Source organism: Triplophysa rosa, linkage group LG12 (genome assembly GCF_024868665.1).
Source record: "Triplophysa rosa linkage group LG12, Trosa_1v2, whole genome shotgun sequence".
Classification (NCBI taxonomy): Eukaryota; Metazoa; Chordata; class Actinopteri; order Cypriniformes; family Nemacheilidae; genus Triplophysa; species Triplophysa rosa.
Genome location: NC_079901.1, coordinates 13,982,181 through 13,998,006, shown reverse-complemented (window position 1 = coordinate 13,998,006; position 15,826 = coordinate 13,982,181). Strand labels below are relative to the sequence as shown.

The 15,826-nt window shown below is 37.1% G+C and overlaps 2 protein-coding genes across 2 annotated transcripts in view; one reads left to right on the top strand and one right to left on the bottom strand.

Moving 5' to 3' along the window:
• si:dkey-10o6.2 (uncharacterized protein LOC100124608 homolog) overlaps positions 1-7,226 on the top strand; it is an 11,068-nt gene extending 3,842 nt beyond the window's left edge. Inside the window, 7 exon segments of the mRNA XM_057347725.1 lie at positions 4,107-4,266; positions 4,361-4,485; positions 4,576-4,642; positions 4,746-4,899; positions 6,487-6,632; positions 6,777-6,887; positions 7,053-7,226. Coding sequence (XP_057203708.1) covers positions 4,107-4,266; positions 4,361-4,485; positions 4,576-4,642; positions 4,746-4,899; positions 6,487-6,632; positions 6,777-6,887; positions 7,053-7,226 — 937 coding nt within the window.
• Positions 7,227-7,743: 517 nt separating this feature from the next.
• Positions 7,744-13,884, bottom strand: nucb2b (nucleobindin 2b). The gene is made up of 14 exons (XM_057347724.1): positions 13,772-13,884; positions 13,025-13,368; positions 12,433-12,567; positions 11,155-11,262; positions 10,917-11,049; positions 10,525-10,628; positions 10,186-10,371; positions 9,407-9,497; positions 9,251-9,309; positions 9,073-9,165; positions 8,889-8,978; positions 8,628-8,798; positions 7,952-8,012; positions 7,744-7,857 (listed from the first exon to the last, which is right to left on the bottom strand). Exons 3-14 carry the CDS (start codon positions 12,565-12,567, stop codon positions 7,766-7,768), a joined length of 1,323 nt encoding a protein of 440 aa, XP_057203707.1. The 5' UTR covers positions 13,025-13,368; positions 13,772-13,884; the 3' UTR covers positions 7,744-7,765.
• Positions 13,885-15,826: the final 1,942 nt, after the last annotated feature.

Genomic DNA, 15,826 nt, shown 5'->3' with positions numbered 1-15,826 from the left:
GGCATAAAACTGAACTTCTATGCAATATACCAAACGCTCCCTTACCGTTCATTTATAATATACATTTGATTAATAATGTTGCATCAAATATATTAAAATTGTTACCTGAGAACGTGGTGGATCCAGAGGCGTATTAAGACCTCATGGTGCCCCCCATCCACCCACCTACCCACACGCAAGAATCCACTCATTAAAAGATTTATATATTAAAAGATTTTATAAGAATGAAACTCAGCAATTTACAATATACTATTTTACAAGAATTACACATTAACATGACACTTTTGTAGAAAAGAACACGAAAAACAACTCTTTTTATCAAGCATTTTTAACAATTAGCCCTACTGTAGTTAAGAGGTCGCATTTTCATTGGCCTGCCATGGAAGCCTATCCCTGATTGGTTGACTACTTTTGACAGCCTTTAATGCCTCCCATAACGATAACTCTCCCACACTTTTAAAACCACTGCGTAGTCTTTAATGAAACGAGCATATTTGTTATCATTAACATAACTGTAAGGAGATTGTTGTCATATTAAATTGTATCTAACTAGCCAACGTCACAAAGGTCAGTTTGTGTGGTGGTGAATCAATGAGGGAGAAAGGGAGAGATAACTTATACTACAATGTTTATAATTGTTTTAGATGATAAGAGATGTACGGCGACCGGGAGAGGACATGCTCGTTTCACTTAGTTTTGCAGTAGGGGCTAGCGCAAATCACGGCATCAGCATCTCAAGTGGCACTTGAAGTGCCGCTGTAGCGTCAGTGGCCGGAGAAAGTCTCTGGCTGCGGAGATGATGCTGCACTTTCAAAATCATAAACTCATTTCTGTATTTACTGAATAACAGTTTATTGCTTATTTACATAGCATTTCAAAGTAATATGTATACACTGCATCTTTATAAATTCATGTGATTTTTTTATTTCTTCGGCACTGAAAGAACAAAATATTGAATCAGACAGTTGTATCATTACACACATTATTTGCTGTCACTCGCACGCAGTATTACAATATTACATCGGATTATGTAATTGATCAGCGCAGTTACTACAAAGGGCGATGGGTGCCAAAGAAAGTCCTTGGCTGCTAGAGATGCCGTTGTGCCGCTGCTGGAGAATCCACCGGAAGTGCCGCTGCGAGATGCCGCTGTAACGACAGATGCCGGACGAAATTCTCTGGCTGCTGGAGAAGCCACCGGAAGTGCCACTTGAGATGCCGATGCCGCGATTTGCGCCAGGCCTCTCTAGGTTTGTCGTGGCCACGAGATATTACCTCGTGGGAACGTGATCTGTTGTGGCCATGAGATATTACTTTGTGGGAACGCGATATTATGTTGTGGCAACGAGATCAGCTTGTTGATGTAACAACATCCTTATTTTGTGGCCACACGCTGTGATGTAGTTCCCTCAAGATCCTATGGTGAGGGAACGACATCCTTTCTCGTGGCCACGACTTTGTATGTTGAGGGAATGACATCCTTATCTTGTGGCCACGACTTAAATGCGTGCGCGTCTATTATCACCTGGAACTATCAGAAATAGATACGACTATAATAATATTTATTTTTAGTTAAGATATAGCACTGAACTAATAAAAAAACACATTCGTTTCCTTTTAGTCATTTTTATTTTTTTCTGTGATAAATGAATACAGTAGGTTTAATTGCGATATGACTGGGCTGCACGATTATGTCAAAAGCATATTTTTTACATTATTCCACTTGATATTGTTATTGTAATTATTAATGATGATTCGTTTTTACATTTTATAATGATTTCAAGGCTCCAATTTTGGCGCGGGATTGCGCATAATTTAAATCGCCTTAATAATGCGAGAAGTTCCGGCACAGGTGTTGGCCTATTTGCTTCATCTGGGATCAAATAATGAAATAAACCTACTGACGGAACGAAATGAAATCAACATGTGAAACAGTCTGTCTTTATTCTAGAATTTAATTCCACAATCAGCGTATACCAGCCTTCTCTGTCTTTAAGTTCAAACTGGCCCATGTTGCTTTAGAAATACTGCGCTTCTGGAGCACTCCGCATCTTGTCCGAAAAGCAAAGTCTGAAGTTATAAGCCTATTTCATACAGAGATCTCTGAAAATCCACTCATAATGTATCCCAGGATTTGTCTCGGGGTGTCATATTATCACGCAAAATGTGTTGCAGGATCATTTGATTTTGGTTCACACTGCCAGTGATTTTCTGGAATGTGTTCACACACATCAACAACAACAAAACCAGTCTTATGGGTCATTTTTTTGAAATTGAGATTTTTAAATAATCTGAAAGCTGAATAAATAAACTTTCTATAGATATATGAGTTGTTAAAATAGGACAATATCTGGCTGAGATACAACCGTTTAAAACTTAGGAATCTGAGAGTGCAAAAAAATCAAAATATTGAGAAAATGGCCTTTGAAGTTGTTAATCAGGGGCACTGTGGCAGACCATCCACTCACAAAAATAAAGTTTTTATATATTTAAGGTAGGAAATTTACAAAATATCTTAATGGAACATGATCTTTACTTAATATCCTAATGATTTTTGGCATAAAAAAATCGATCATTTTGACCCACACAATGTATTTTTGTCTTTTACTAAAAATGTTCCCGTGCTACTTAAGACTTGTTTTGTGATCCAGGGTCACAAATGTGCATTGAAAATTGCCAGCTGATCAAACCTGTGCTTTAGGGATTGTATACTTATATCATCTAAGGCTAAATGTAACTCTTAACTGACTGATTTATTCAGTGATTAACAAAACCAGCAAGTCCCCCAGCTGTCATTGGCTATTGAAATCTTGCTTGCAATAAATATTTCAGAATGCTCTTGATGACATATAGAGGCATACTCAATGCATTCGTGAGTGTGGTGGTGCTCATGGGTTGTTGATCTGGGATGGATGAGTTGGCTGTTGGTGATCAGAGTATACTCACTACAAAAAACTAGACTACACCACTGCTCTGAACTGTAAATTCGCAAGAAGACGTGTTACCAGCAAAGACACAGATTGACCTGTTGACTCAATTCAAAGGACAAAAACTTAAATCTCCTGTGGCCTCATTTATCAACAGTGCGTATGCACAGATATGTGCGTAGTGAGTGCGTAAGAACAGATTCACGCAAAGTGTGAGATTTACCAATTTATACGTAGAATTGTGTGTAAATATATATATAAAGCACACCTCTGAGCATTCTTACGCAGAGAATCTGGTTGTAGAATGGTGATACTACAAAAAGAAAGTGCCACCTTGTGTTTCGTGTGATCTTTTTTTGCAAATACTCGATTAGTAATTTCATAGTTTGAGGTACACATTTGCGTGTGAAACGCTATAAAAGACAAATGGGAAATCATTTGAAATGTAGTTAGTGTCATGGCTGATCTCGCTTTGCTGGATGATTTGGCAAACTTTTATTGGAAGCACAATGTACCAAGACACATTTAACAGAACAATATATGAAAAAACAAATAAAACATTCAAAATAATTGAAAAAGATTAAAAAGAGGTTTGCACATTAATCATTATCATAAAATTATATAAATAATTTTTTTAAACATATTTTCTATTAATACATCGCTTTACCAAATCATAATACGATTAACCAATTCCACCAAAAATAACAGAACAGTTTAATTTAGGCTATGGAAAATAAATCACCTATAAATAATTGTAAAATTAATAATAAAACCCAAATTGAGCAAACCATGCATTGCGCAAAGAATGCGTTTTTATAAGGCTTGTTCGACTTGATGCATTAAGTCGAAAAAGCCAAAAGACTGCGGTGATTTGTTTAATGACAGCACAGAATACATTCACGTGATTTATAAAGGGAGGCGTTGTCACCATATATGGTAAATTGGAGGCGTTTCCGAATGCTAATGACCGTGAACGAGGGATTTATCTTACTCGTGTGTGTAAGAAGTGCGTGCGCTCGTTTGATAAATACGGATTTTTTGTATTTACACACATTATAAATTTCAATCGTACGACAAAATATTTATTTTTTCCACGCACTTTTGGTGTGTAGTGTATTAGTGGTGGTGCTTTATTCGATTTGTAGTTTGGGGTTTCTTTACTATTAGTTCGTTTTTCAGTGTCAATATGGCGATACCCGTCGTCGATTTCAGTGTTTACGAACTGGAAGAAACAAATGTATCAGATGACAAGTTTAAGAAGTTGAGTGAAGAACTGAGGACGGCCTTTATGGAGGTGGGATTTGTTTATCTGAAAAACACTGGCATACATCAAGAAGAGGTTTGTCATTTTTAAGATACTTGTTACTTCTCAAGATATTCTGGCTGTTGGCGGGCGGTCTATTATTTTTTCACACGTGCCGTCTATTTAATAGGTGGACAAAGTCATGGACATTTCCAGGCAATTCTTCTGTTTGTCTGACGATATGAAGAAGCCTTTCAGCAGGGGCGATTTCTCTTGTAACATTAACCACGGCTGGGTTTCACTGGAAAAGGAAAGGCAAGTCGATATGCAATAGACTTCACGTCACTGCTGTACTCATAAATGATACAATCTTTCAATCTTTTATTTTTTCTTAACGTATCTTAGTTTGAATCCTCAACGACCCGGTGATTTGAAGGAGGCATTTAATATAACGTCTTTGCGCGAGGATATTGTAAATATCATTTTTTTGTGATTTTAATACCTAAATGTTTTATAGGAACGTGTTAACAAAAAATATGATCGAAAATGTTATCTTCCTCTTTCACTTTGCTTAGAATTGGCCCTCTGAAGGAGTTGAAGATTTTCGAGATTGCGTGGTGTCTTTTTTTAATAGGTGTAAAGATCTTTCTCTCAGGGTGCTGCAAGTGATGGCTATTGGTTTAGGCCTAGAGCCAAAGGTCTTTCTTGAAGCACATTAGCATATTGGAAGTAAGTGAAACGTTGTTCACACTCCATTGTGACTTACACATGGCATATTAAAGAAACACACACATAAAGTACGAAATTCTAAAGAATGTGGTTGTTCTTTTCCCTGCAATAACAATGAACGGAAATGAGACAATATCACATGAGAAGTACACCATAGGAGCATTAACACCATCAAGGGCCTAGAAAGTAAACTATACAGATAAAGTATTTAAAATCGCTTTGAATAGAGTCTCCAACTATAAAAATACAGAGAAACTGTATAATCGTGTAACGTTCAGAGTGATTTTTCCAGCTGATGAACAATAGAACATTCAAAAATCCATTGGAATTTAAAAGGCTCACAGATTTCAAATGTATTACTACAGTGTGTTAATGTCCATGGGTGTGGATGCTACTGCAGTTACTATTTAAGTTGTGTACATGGACCTTTACTAAAAGTCACCCAATTTCCCTTTAATATTTTGAATATAAGTGACGTTTAACCAATCAAATTCAAGAATGCAACCTAACTGTTGTATAATATGTGGGTTGTTGATGTGACATGGCATTTTCACTGTCACACAAAATAACAATGACTATAATTAGTGTTTTCATCATTTAAAATGCAGTTATTGTGAAACATTTCTTTGCCTCACATGGAACTGTTGTATAAAAACTGCTTTGTTTTCCTCACAATTGTCCAATGGTGTAAACGCCTCAAGCATGGGTCATTAAATTATAGGGTTCAATGAATTACAGCTTATAGAAATGAAAAAGAAACACATTAAAATGTTATAAACACTTAAGGCATAATTTCACAAGTGTCTGTTTCAGTAGATGGCAATCTTTTGTATCCATCTATTTCTAAAAGCATAGAAGCTTGATTCGTTTTGTCACCGTAAACCATATCATCCGGTCTGACACAATATTCTGATTTTAAATCGTGTAATTCCACAAACAACTTAGTCAGTTAGTTGAAGAACCCCGTTTAAGGTCGTTACTGTAGCCTTGTGTGAGAACCTTGATGCACAGACGCAGACGTCACTTTCACTTGTGTGCAGGAGAGCATACAGTACGTTCGCGAAGTTCAAGTGTTTGTTTGTTCACTGCATTTGGGTGATGAATGTTATATAAACGGTGGATATAACGCTGGATTTGGAGATCGTTTGAAACTGATATATGGAGCCGTCCCAGCGCTAAAAGATGCTGGACATGAACCGCATGCGGTGAGTGAAACTGATGTCAGTGTTTTGTTGGCAATGGGTGCGCACGTGCTTTAGTTCAGCCTACCTCAATCCCCCGCACGCGCCGTATGCTTTCGGAAATAATCGTACAGCTGTATCTTTTATAAATGTTATCAAACTAAATACTCTTCGAAGATAAGAAGTATGCAATACTACTCTATAGGTACTCAAGATTAATGAGATTGGCAGAAACCGCGTGTGTTAGGGCCGCTTTAAATAAATAACACTATATGAAAATTAGTGTCTAACAATGAAGATAATTCTCATACGGTTTGTATATTATAAAGTTATTTTTTTATTTTTGCCATGCCACACCATAGGACACATGCCTGCATATCTGTTAACTACCCATGTGTGCTTTAAGGTGATATGAATGACACCACTCTGCGGACTTTGTACTACCCTCCACTGAAAAGTGAGCGTGTGAAGCCCGATCAGATGCGCTGTGGTGAACACTCGGACTATGGTAGCATCACACTTGTTTTCCAAAGTCCAGAGGGAGGACTACAGGTGAGTGGCCATGTAGGAAAAGAGAAAAAATATTCAATGGCATGTTATATTTATAATTTAGGGTGCGTATTATATATTTTTTCATAAAATTAAACTGAGTTGTCTTAAGTTGTTATACTACATAGACGTGCATTCTTTTTTTAGGTCCTCAGCCGGACTGGAGAGTACATTTCAATCCCAGCCATTTCTGGTACAGTTGTAATTAACATTGCAGATCTGATGCAAAGGTGGACCAGTGACGTCTATGTGTCTTCTGTAAGTGTATCTGGTTTGTGACCTTTAATGTATTGTTTTGGTGATACCTTAACATGTTTAGCGTGTTGACAAAATGTTTATATGCTATTCTACTTGTAAGTCACTTTGGATAAAAGCGTCTGCCAAATGAATAAATGTAAATTCTTATCTTTCTTTGACCTCTAGGTTCATAGGGTTTTGCTGCCCGTTGTAGGTGACTCCAGGACACGTCAGTCTTTGGCATTCTTTGTTCACCCCGATAATGAGGCCATTATTTCATGCTGTGATGGATCAGACAAATATCCACCTGTTAAAGCAATTGATTACCTTTTGTCAAGGTTCGAGGATTCGTATGGCTAAAAACCTGACAATTAGTTAAAGTCATGCTTTTAATGGCAATCTTTTTAAGAAATGTACACATAAAATTACATTAGTATAGTGAAAACTGGCACAATTTTCTAACATATTTTTTTATCATTCATGATTATTTTTTTATTAATCAAATTTTTAATCCATTTCATATTCACACTGGTATATTGCCAAATTGTGAATGGTAAATTACAATACCAATGTTGGCCAGTCATGTTTGTTCAAAACTGATTCAAAACAATTTCTCCAAAACAAGTTTAAAGCATGATCTACAGTGTATGTCCTCACAAAGTATCGAACCTTTGGTGTGATTGTCCACAGAGAATCCTATTCATTTTGAATTGCATAATGTGTACTTTTAGCAGCCTGTTTGGGAATTCATAATTCAAGGCCCATAAACATTTTTGTTTAATTATTCTACCAGGCTGAATTTCAAAGAATGTCAAGCTTTAAATATAAGGAGGGAAACATTTGGCGCTTTATACAAAATACACACACGCACACACATAGCATTGAGATAGCCTAAAGGGCTAAGAATGTGCAGGGAAGTCTTGCTGATGACCTTGTGCTAAGGATTGACTGTCCCCAGGTAATATCTCCATAGCGGATGGTACTGCATTCACTAAGAATAAGAAGAGAAACAATTACAGCAATTCAGTATTAATTTACAGCAACAAGTAATATGCTTTTCACATTAAAAATAAAAAACAACTGACCTTTGGCCTGGACTGGAGGCTCTGTTTTCTGTGATTTTAACCTCTCCATGTGCTCTACTGCCTAAACAGAAAAACTGTTTAAACTCTCCAGCTTTTATAATAACTATAGAGGTGGGCTAGTGTTGGTTTGAAGTGTTCATATTTGTTTTATATAGGAACAATTGTAGAGACTGTACTTGTTTAGAAACTGAATCAAATGAATCTCACAAAAATTTATATTTTGAATAATGACTAAGCCACTTTTAGCTAAGGTTTTTTTGCACTGTGACATGACAATTAAGCACATTTTCTTCCTTAATCTTATTACAACTATCTATCCGAACATTTATTTTTTAAATGAGTGTGTCATGCATTTTGACTTCTGATCTTTAAGATTATCAGATCAAAATTTTTCACTGATCCTGTAAAACAATTTTATTTTCGTCATAATTGAAAGCAGTATTTCAAATAACCACTGTCTAATACATAATATTTAAATACATAATTGTTTTGCACTGTATTAATAATTTTTAATATGTAAGAACAATGGAGGGGACTTTTACGCAAATGTCACTATGCAGAATATATTCTTTTTTGCAAACTGATTTGTTGTTTGTCTCTCAATAAACTCATGTGACAATTAACAACAGCACATTTAGCTTCAGTGTTTGTTCTTCTCTTCATTTTGCACTCTTACCTGTTGTAGCTGTATTTTTTGTGCACTAAGCTCTTGCTGCTGTCTCTCCAGCTCCTCACGCTGTCTCACCAGATCATTTGTTTTCTGGTTGAGGTCTTGCTCTTCTCCAATCAGATGCTCCTCAAACTCTCTCAACTCTTCTTCAGTGTAGATTGGATTCTGCTCCAGAGTCTTAAAAAGAGGCAGACATCGAACAGTTTTAGGCAAGCCATTTTGATTACATTTGACCTTTGAAGTCAACGTGAAACATAAAAACTATACCTCCCATCCATCCTGCTGTACAAAATCTTTCTTATTTGTGGCCGCCATAAATTCATCTAATGAAACAAGCCTGTCTTTGTTGGTGTCAACCTATATACAAACAATACAAAATAAATTATTTCAAGTAAATCGCATCTGAATGTTTCAATTAAATCAAAATATGACTATTAATTGAAGCTTCTACCTCATTCATCACATGTTCTCTCATTCGAAGTCTCTCCTCCTCCATTTCCACCATGTCGTCTTCTTCATGTGTGGGGTCATAGATCTTCTCTAGCTAAACATGGAGACAAACATTTACCACCATAACCGTTAAGTACACAATAGCGATGGCTCTAAGTGGAAAGGTGATCAATAAAAACCTCTTTGGTAAATAGGGCCTCCAGCTCTTGCTCATCAAAGTAGCCATCTCCATTTGTGTCTGAAAAAGCAAACAGATGTTACAGTCATTTATAGATTTAATCAACTGTTAAGCAGAATAGAGCAATGTTCAAATCAGAGCAGTTCACTGGTCTCACCGTGCAGACTGAAAAATGTCTTTGTATTAAAATCGCTGGGATCCAAACCATCAGTCTCCTCCCAGACTTCTTTTAACTGGTCTTGACTGCCCTGTTTACACATACAAACAGAATTAGCATATCCAAATATGCTATTTTAGATTTTATCTCAAATACTTCAATTAATATTTAAATAGCAAACAATAAGTTGGGGTCTGAACATCAGAAACCACTAGTTCAGAATACTTATTGTTTCATTATTTTCTTAATACATATCACATAGTCTATGATTACAGATTGTGTTCTCTGTTTCTTATGATTTTTTTAAAACCCTGAAATGTTATTTTAATTTTAATGAACAAGAACATTTTGAAAAAAGTTTTCCTATCTATTTCACATATCCATTCAGTCTAAACAAAATAATAACCGTAAAGTAATTTGGCTTGATGTCTTAGAAGTTTAGTCCTGAGATTCTGCTTGAGTTGTTAAGAATTAATTAAGAATTAGTTAGAATTAAGTTAGAATTAGTCAATTTGATCATGGAAGTAGTCGGGGTGGAGTGGGGGCCGAAAGAATTGCCATAAGGGAAAGGTACGTGGCTGTTTATATACTGTATGCTTAGAAAGAGATTGGCAGGACCGGATAATCAGGCTCCTGAACCTGCATTTAAAACAATATTTAAAGTACAAAAGAAGTCACAGAGCAAATAGAAACCTTTTGTTTCTAAAGTTATGATAAGATTGTCAGGCATCTATTTAAAAGCTTATTGTTATTGCTGATCCAGCTGGTCTTTTGCTTACAGGGTGATTGATTTTTGGATGCTCTGCGTGTTTCTTCTTCATCTCCTCATAGTGTTCCTCCTCTTTCTTACGTGCTTCTTCATCCAGCGTCTTAAGTCGTTCTCTTCGCTCATGTTCCTTCATCATTTCATATTTCTTGAATTCTTCATGTTGGTCCTTGTCAAAGTTCTCCAAGTCATTAGTGGCCTTCCATTAACCAAAATATTAAGTAAAGAGAGAAGTGAAAATGCAAGATGAGGAGCACAGTTACATTTGGCGAATGACACATTTGGCTTGTAGTATATAGCAACTGTAATAAGCATATGGTAAACCCAACAGGAAGACTGACTTGAATCCTACCGATTTAATGAGGCGATCCAAATCATCCACTTCAAATGTATGTGGATTCATGTGATTGAGATGCTCAAACTGCTTCAGAAGGCCTTGGTGGTCCACTGTCATACCTTAAAGAATATTGGAAAAACTCATTTTAATATGTTTCTTTGTCGTGCTGTAGTCCCAGGTTACAAAACAAACTGTGATACAAAGGGTTTGATGAATGAAACTCAATACAGGTACAACAAACTGCATCTCTGAATATCTGTGATCTGAGCCCTCCCGTAAATTAACAAAAGATAAGATGATGAATGACATCTTGCAAATATGCTCTGTACAAATATGGGCCAAAAAACAACAAATTTGCTGACAAAGTGTGTCTATAAGCAGGATAGCCAGAAGTTATTTTGTCATACCTCTTTCTCCATCTAGGTCTTGTTTGACTTTTATTAGGGTGCGCAGTCTGTTCACTTCTTGCCTCTTTAGCTCATCGAGTTTAGTTCGCACATGATGGCTGACAAAGTCCAACTCTTTAGCCAGCTTCCCTACCTGTTTTTGCCACATAGGGAATGAAATGAAAAGAGAACTGGGTATTTACATATAATGCGATTTCTCCTGTGAAATGCAAAATAAGGAAATAAGGTCCTACACAACCTTAATGTCTTCCATATCCGTGTTATGAAGTTTGTCTCGGAAATGTGGGTCCTTTTCCAGGAAATCAACAACTTCTCTGAGGTAACGGTCATAGTGCAGTCCTGTATCCTACATTAATTCAAAATAAAGTGGATAAACATGATAATGGGTGTTTTTTAAACAGATTAAGCAATTCGTGCTAGAGGTGGGCGGAATGGCCAAAAATCTATTTCACGGAATGAGTAATTTTATGTCATGGTCATGATATATTTCATGAAACTATCTCCCATTAAAATTCTATATTTTATACCTCATTTTTCATAGATTGATTTAACTAATTTATTTATTACAGTTCATTTAAATGCTCACCATAGTTAAAATGTAGGCAAGTTATGAAAATGTACTAAAGACATCAAATTAAGTTCTGATAATCAGTTGTATTATTTATTCATATTTATCTTCTGGCTATGTCATGTGTATACAGTAGGAAGATAGATAACATATATAACAATAAAGTATGAATATGTACAAACAATGAGAGTACAGTATGACTAGTGTTATAAACTGGTGTTCATGGGGTCTGTACGCTCTTCACTCTCTATTAGATGAGCACTGTTAATGTGTTGCGACTCTCTGTCTTTAGGTTTGTTTATTGTCGGGCTTGTTTTTGCACTGCGAGTCTCTGGTGACTCCTCACATGCGCGTCTCTCAAAACTGGAGGTAGAAGCGCGTCACAAAGCGCTCACGCGCTCGCGAGCATCATCGCTCATTTCAACGCAAGTTTCACCTTGGCTCGCCTGAAGTTAAACTTTATAAAACTATTAACAGGTTTTCAAAACAACCTGACTTCTGAAATATGTGTTGAGCTTTTTTAAATGCTGGTGCAGATCCCTGCACGAGCACTGCGGGTGAGAGAAGCGCCGGACTGGAGCGGATCACTAAACTATAGACTGAGAGAAGGTCAAAAGAATGTTTGATACGTTCATTTGTTACGGGTGGATTAATTCATTAGTTTTTTTTTCAGAATAGCGCCTATAATTTGCAGAGCGCCGAGTTAACCACGCCTACTTATTTACATTCCGCGGAATACACGGAATAGAAAAATCTCTTACGGTTGACATTTTATTCCGCGGTAACGGAATATTCCGTCATTCCGCCCAGCCCTAATTCATGCCTTTGTTTATTTGGTACTATTTTGCCTAAAACATCACCATTACGGTTATGCTTACCAAATCTGTCTAACCGGTAAAATCGACTTGATTTATTTTAAAAAGTTGCATTTGTTACAATATTACGTACTACGCTTTTAGGCGGTTCCAGTTCCTCTGCTGGAGGGCTCACTTTGGTCTTATCAACAGCAACTGGCACTGCATTCAAGCAAGCCCACAGACACAGTATCGGGAAGCAGCAAAACACACCATTACGTCCCCACATCTGTGTATAAAGAACATCAGCAAAATCATATAATATTACATGTAAATGCTATTACTGGGTGGAATAACCGTGTTTTTAACAGGATACGTAAATAGCAGTTGATCTCTAAACTACAAGAAAAGAAAGAAAAAACAACAAATAATTCCAGTGCCGTCATTCGTTTTGACACGTTCATCATCAGGGTGTAGGTTTGTTCCTACAAATGTGACGTCACACGCACGTGTAAGATAAACCTCCCTCCAGCCGGAGGCTGGTCAATCCTTTTAACTCTATAATCAATCAAAATGAATCAAGACTGTGGTCTAAAAGTATTAGACATATACATGGATACTGAATGACGTGGATTTCTGAATTTCTTTTTCTTTGAAAACCGACATACTTCTCCACATATGCATCTTTGACAATCCCTTGTGAAATGAATACAGGCATATTGTAAAAGCAACAGGTGAGCACTTACCCTCAAATATCCCCTGAGAGTAGTATTTACAAACTCGTAGCTGTCGTCGCTCAAGCGTCACAGAGATTTTCGCACCACTGACAGTTCATTTGCAACTTGATTTCATCATATGTGTGCTACTGCTACACAGGTCCCTAATGTAAACGAGACTGCGGACCCGCCTACTGAAGCACATGACACTCCTCCTCACTCCGCTGATTGGTTTAACGTCCCACTTCCTCTTCTGAAGTTTGCGCCTTGTTCTGTCATTGGACACGGACGTGTTTGTCAAAGGGTTTCCAGGGAAACTTGTCAAGTCCTGTTGCTCGAAGAGGTACGTGGCGCTCAAGAGGCGTCTGTTACAGCTGAAAAACAAACATTGCCATTCAGAAATTGAGTCATTCACGCATACTTCCCTACAAACCAAACGCTTGCCAAACTGCAAAATAACGTTGTATTGAAGTGTCGTTTGTGCTGGCTGAACGTTGAATGAATTTATGTTTAAATTGCTTTGTTTGTTACCAAGAGCGTAACACTGGTTTTTGAAGTGGGTAATTGTCACCATGTATTACAACACTGATGACGTAAGTTATCTACATTTTTATTATGTAAAGGATGCTAATGCTTAAATGAAGCATTTGAAAGTCAGCGTGGGATACCAGCTGCGTCTCAATTTCTAAGGCTAACGTTACGTGCTCCGGAGGTTGCATTTATCGTCCGCATGTTCCCACCAGACCCGAATGAAGCTTTTAAGCGCGAGTGATTTACATGTTAAATCAATGCAAAGACGCGATAGACCTCCTTGCGGCGCGATTCGCGCGAATGAGGGAGTAGTATCTGACTGCAATATCGGAGACTGCACTCTCAGGACCGCATTTCTGGTGACGCACTTCTAGGACCCTGCGACAACGGAAGTGACGAGTCGAGTGCATTTCCAGAATGGACTACAATCAGAGTGTGAGTGTCAAATTTGAATTAATTTTTATTAGTTCAACATTAAAAACATTTAACATTTTATTGGAAAGTTAATGTAGCCTAAGTGAGTTGCTAAATAGTCTTGAATGCAATATATAGCCACAATATAAGCTTCTAATGCTGTAAAACGAGTTGTAAGTATATTCGTTTAGCGAAACTGTAGCACGACTGGCAAGCGTATGTTGATTTTGTGATTTTGGGATGATTTTTAATTTTAGACCTAGCCAGCACAATAAACTGTAGCACTCTTCGTTGTGAAACCTTATTAATTACTCATTGTTTTTCAATTTTAAGTCATTTAAATTCATCTTAATGTTTTAATTGTCTCGTGCTCACAGTCAATTTGTTAATCCCACGATGCATGTCTCTTCATTTTGACACTGTTTCTATAATATTGATTGTTACATTTGACATCATAATAATTGACTGTTAAAATACCATGTGCTAGATCTTGTAATGTACTGTGTAGTCTATTCAAGGACACAGCTCAGTGCAGGCAGAAGTATGACAAAAGATGAATAAATAAATTGTCAAGTACTGGGCTTCGGCCTAATTTAAGTCTATTTATTTATATTGTTTTTTTGTGTGTTTGTGTGTGTGTTCAACTGTTCAGTTGTGATTTTAAATAAACACAATCTTAAATCTGCTCCCAGAGTCATCATTGTGTCTTCACTCTGTACTTGAAATGTGGTTGATCTAGTGACTAAAAAGGTATTTATTTTTTTTTTTTTTTTTTAATTTTTTTTTTTTTTTTTTTTTTTTTTTTTTTATTATTTTTTTACATTCAGCTGTTAGCAATAAGGTTTAATTGCATGAAATATAGTATTTGTGTGTAATAAACCTTTTAAAAATTAAGTAATTAGAATTGGGTGGATATACTGTCTTAGTTGCACTTTTTCGTTCCTCAAAAACAAGGGTCCTTGGTATTACGGTTCTCTCCTAATTCCGATTCGGTAGGTGGCGCTGTAAAAACCAATTAGGGTCCTAGAAGTGCGGCCCCAGATGTGCGTCCCTGAGAGTGCAGCCTCCGATATTGCAGTTGGATAATATTGGCTTGAGGCGGCGCGAATGACGCGATTCGCGCGAATTGAGCGTTTCGGGCGTTTGACGCGTGATTTGCGCGAGTTGAAAAATCTGAACTTTAGCGAAAATTCGCGCCGCGTTAACCAATCAGGAGCTTGCTCTAGTAGTGACGTGCAGCGTCTGTGCACGAAGGCAGCCCAGAGAAACAGATAAGCAGCCTAACTGAAGTCTATTTTAATTATAAACAGAGAGCGTCTTTGCAATAACTAATCACATATTTAAAAACTACAATACCACTTTCTCGCTAAAAATGCAATCAGAAGTTGTTGAAAGTGAAAATGAAACTTACATTTATACAAAACTATGCTCCAACGGGTGTTTCGGCCGCCATTTTATTTTTTCGAGCTTTGCGTCTGTTGTGAATTTCACGCGCGAATGAAGCGAGTAAACTCAAAATGTTCAAGCTTCTAACTACGCGAGAATAGCGCGATTCATTCGCGCATGTCGCGTTTGGTGGGAACGCTCAGTAAGGCATTGAGATTGCTTTTATTATTTCAGAAAAGCAACCGTTACATTTCATGTTAAGAATGAAACTACAATGATTAACGTCTTAAGAGCAATACATGTTAATTTTACAATGAAATGAGACAACCTCGATGACGTATGCGGTCGACAAAGGCCCGATTCACATTGCGAAAACGCGAGCTGCACCTTTTTTCCTGGATTTTGCGCTCTCCTGGCGTCTGTCGTCGCTAAGCAACCATGGGCCACGATAGCCGTTGAGACGAGGAGGTATAAACAAAGGATGTATGGATTATATGCACT

Coding starts and splice junctions, on each gene's coding strand:
- nucb2b (XM_057347724.1), bottom strand. CDS start 12,567: ATGTGGGGACGTAATGGTGTGTTTTGCTGCTTCCCGATACTGTGTCTG. Junction 11,263..12,432: donor TGGAACCGCCTAAAAGCGTA/GTACGTAATATT, acceptor GAATTAATGTAG/GATACAGGACTGCACTATGA. Junction 9,310..9,406: donor GACATTTTTCAGTCTGCACG/GTGAGACCAGTG, acceptor TTGCTTTTTCAG/ACACAAATGGAGATGGCTAC.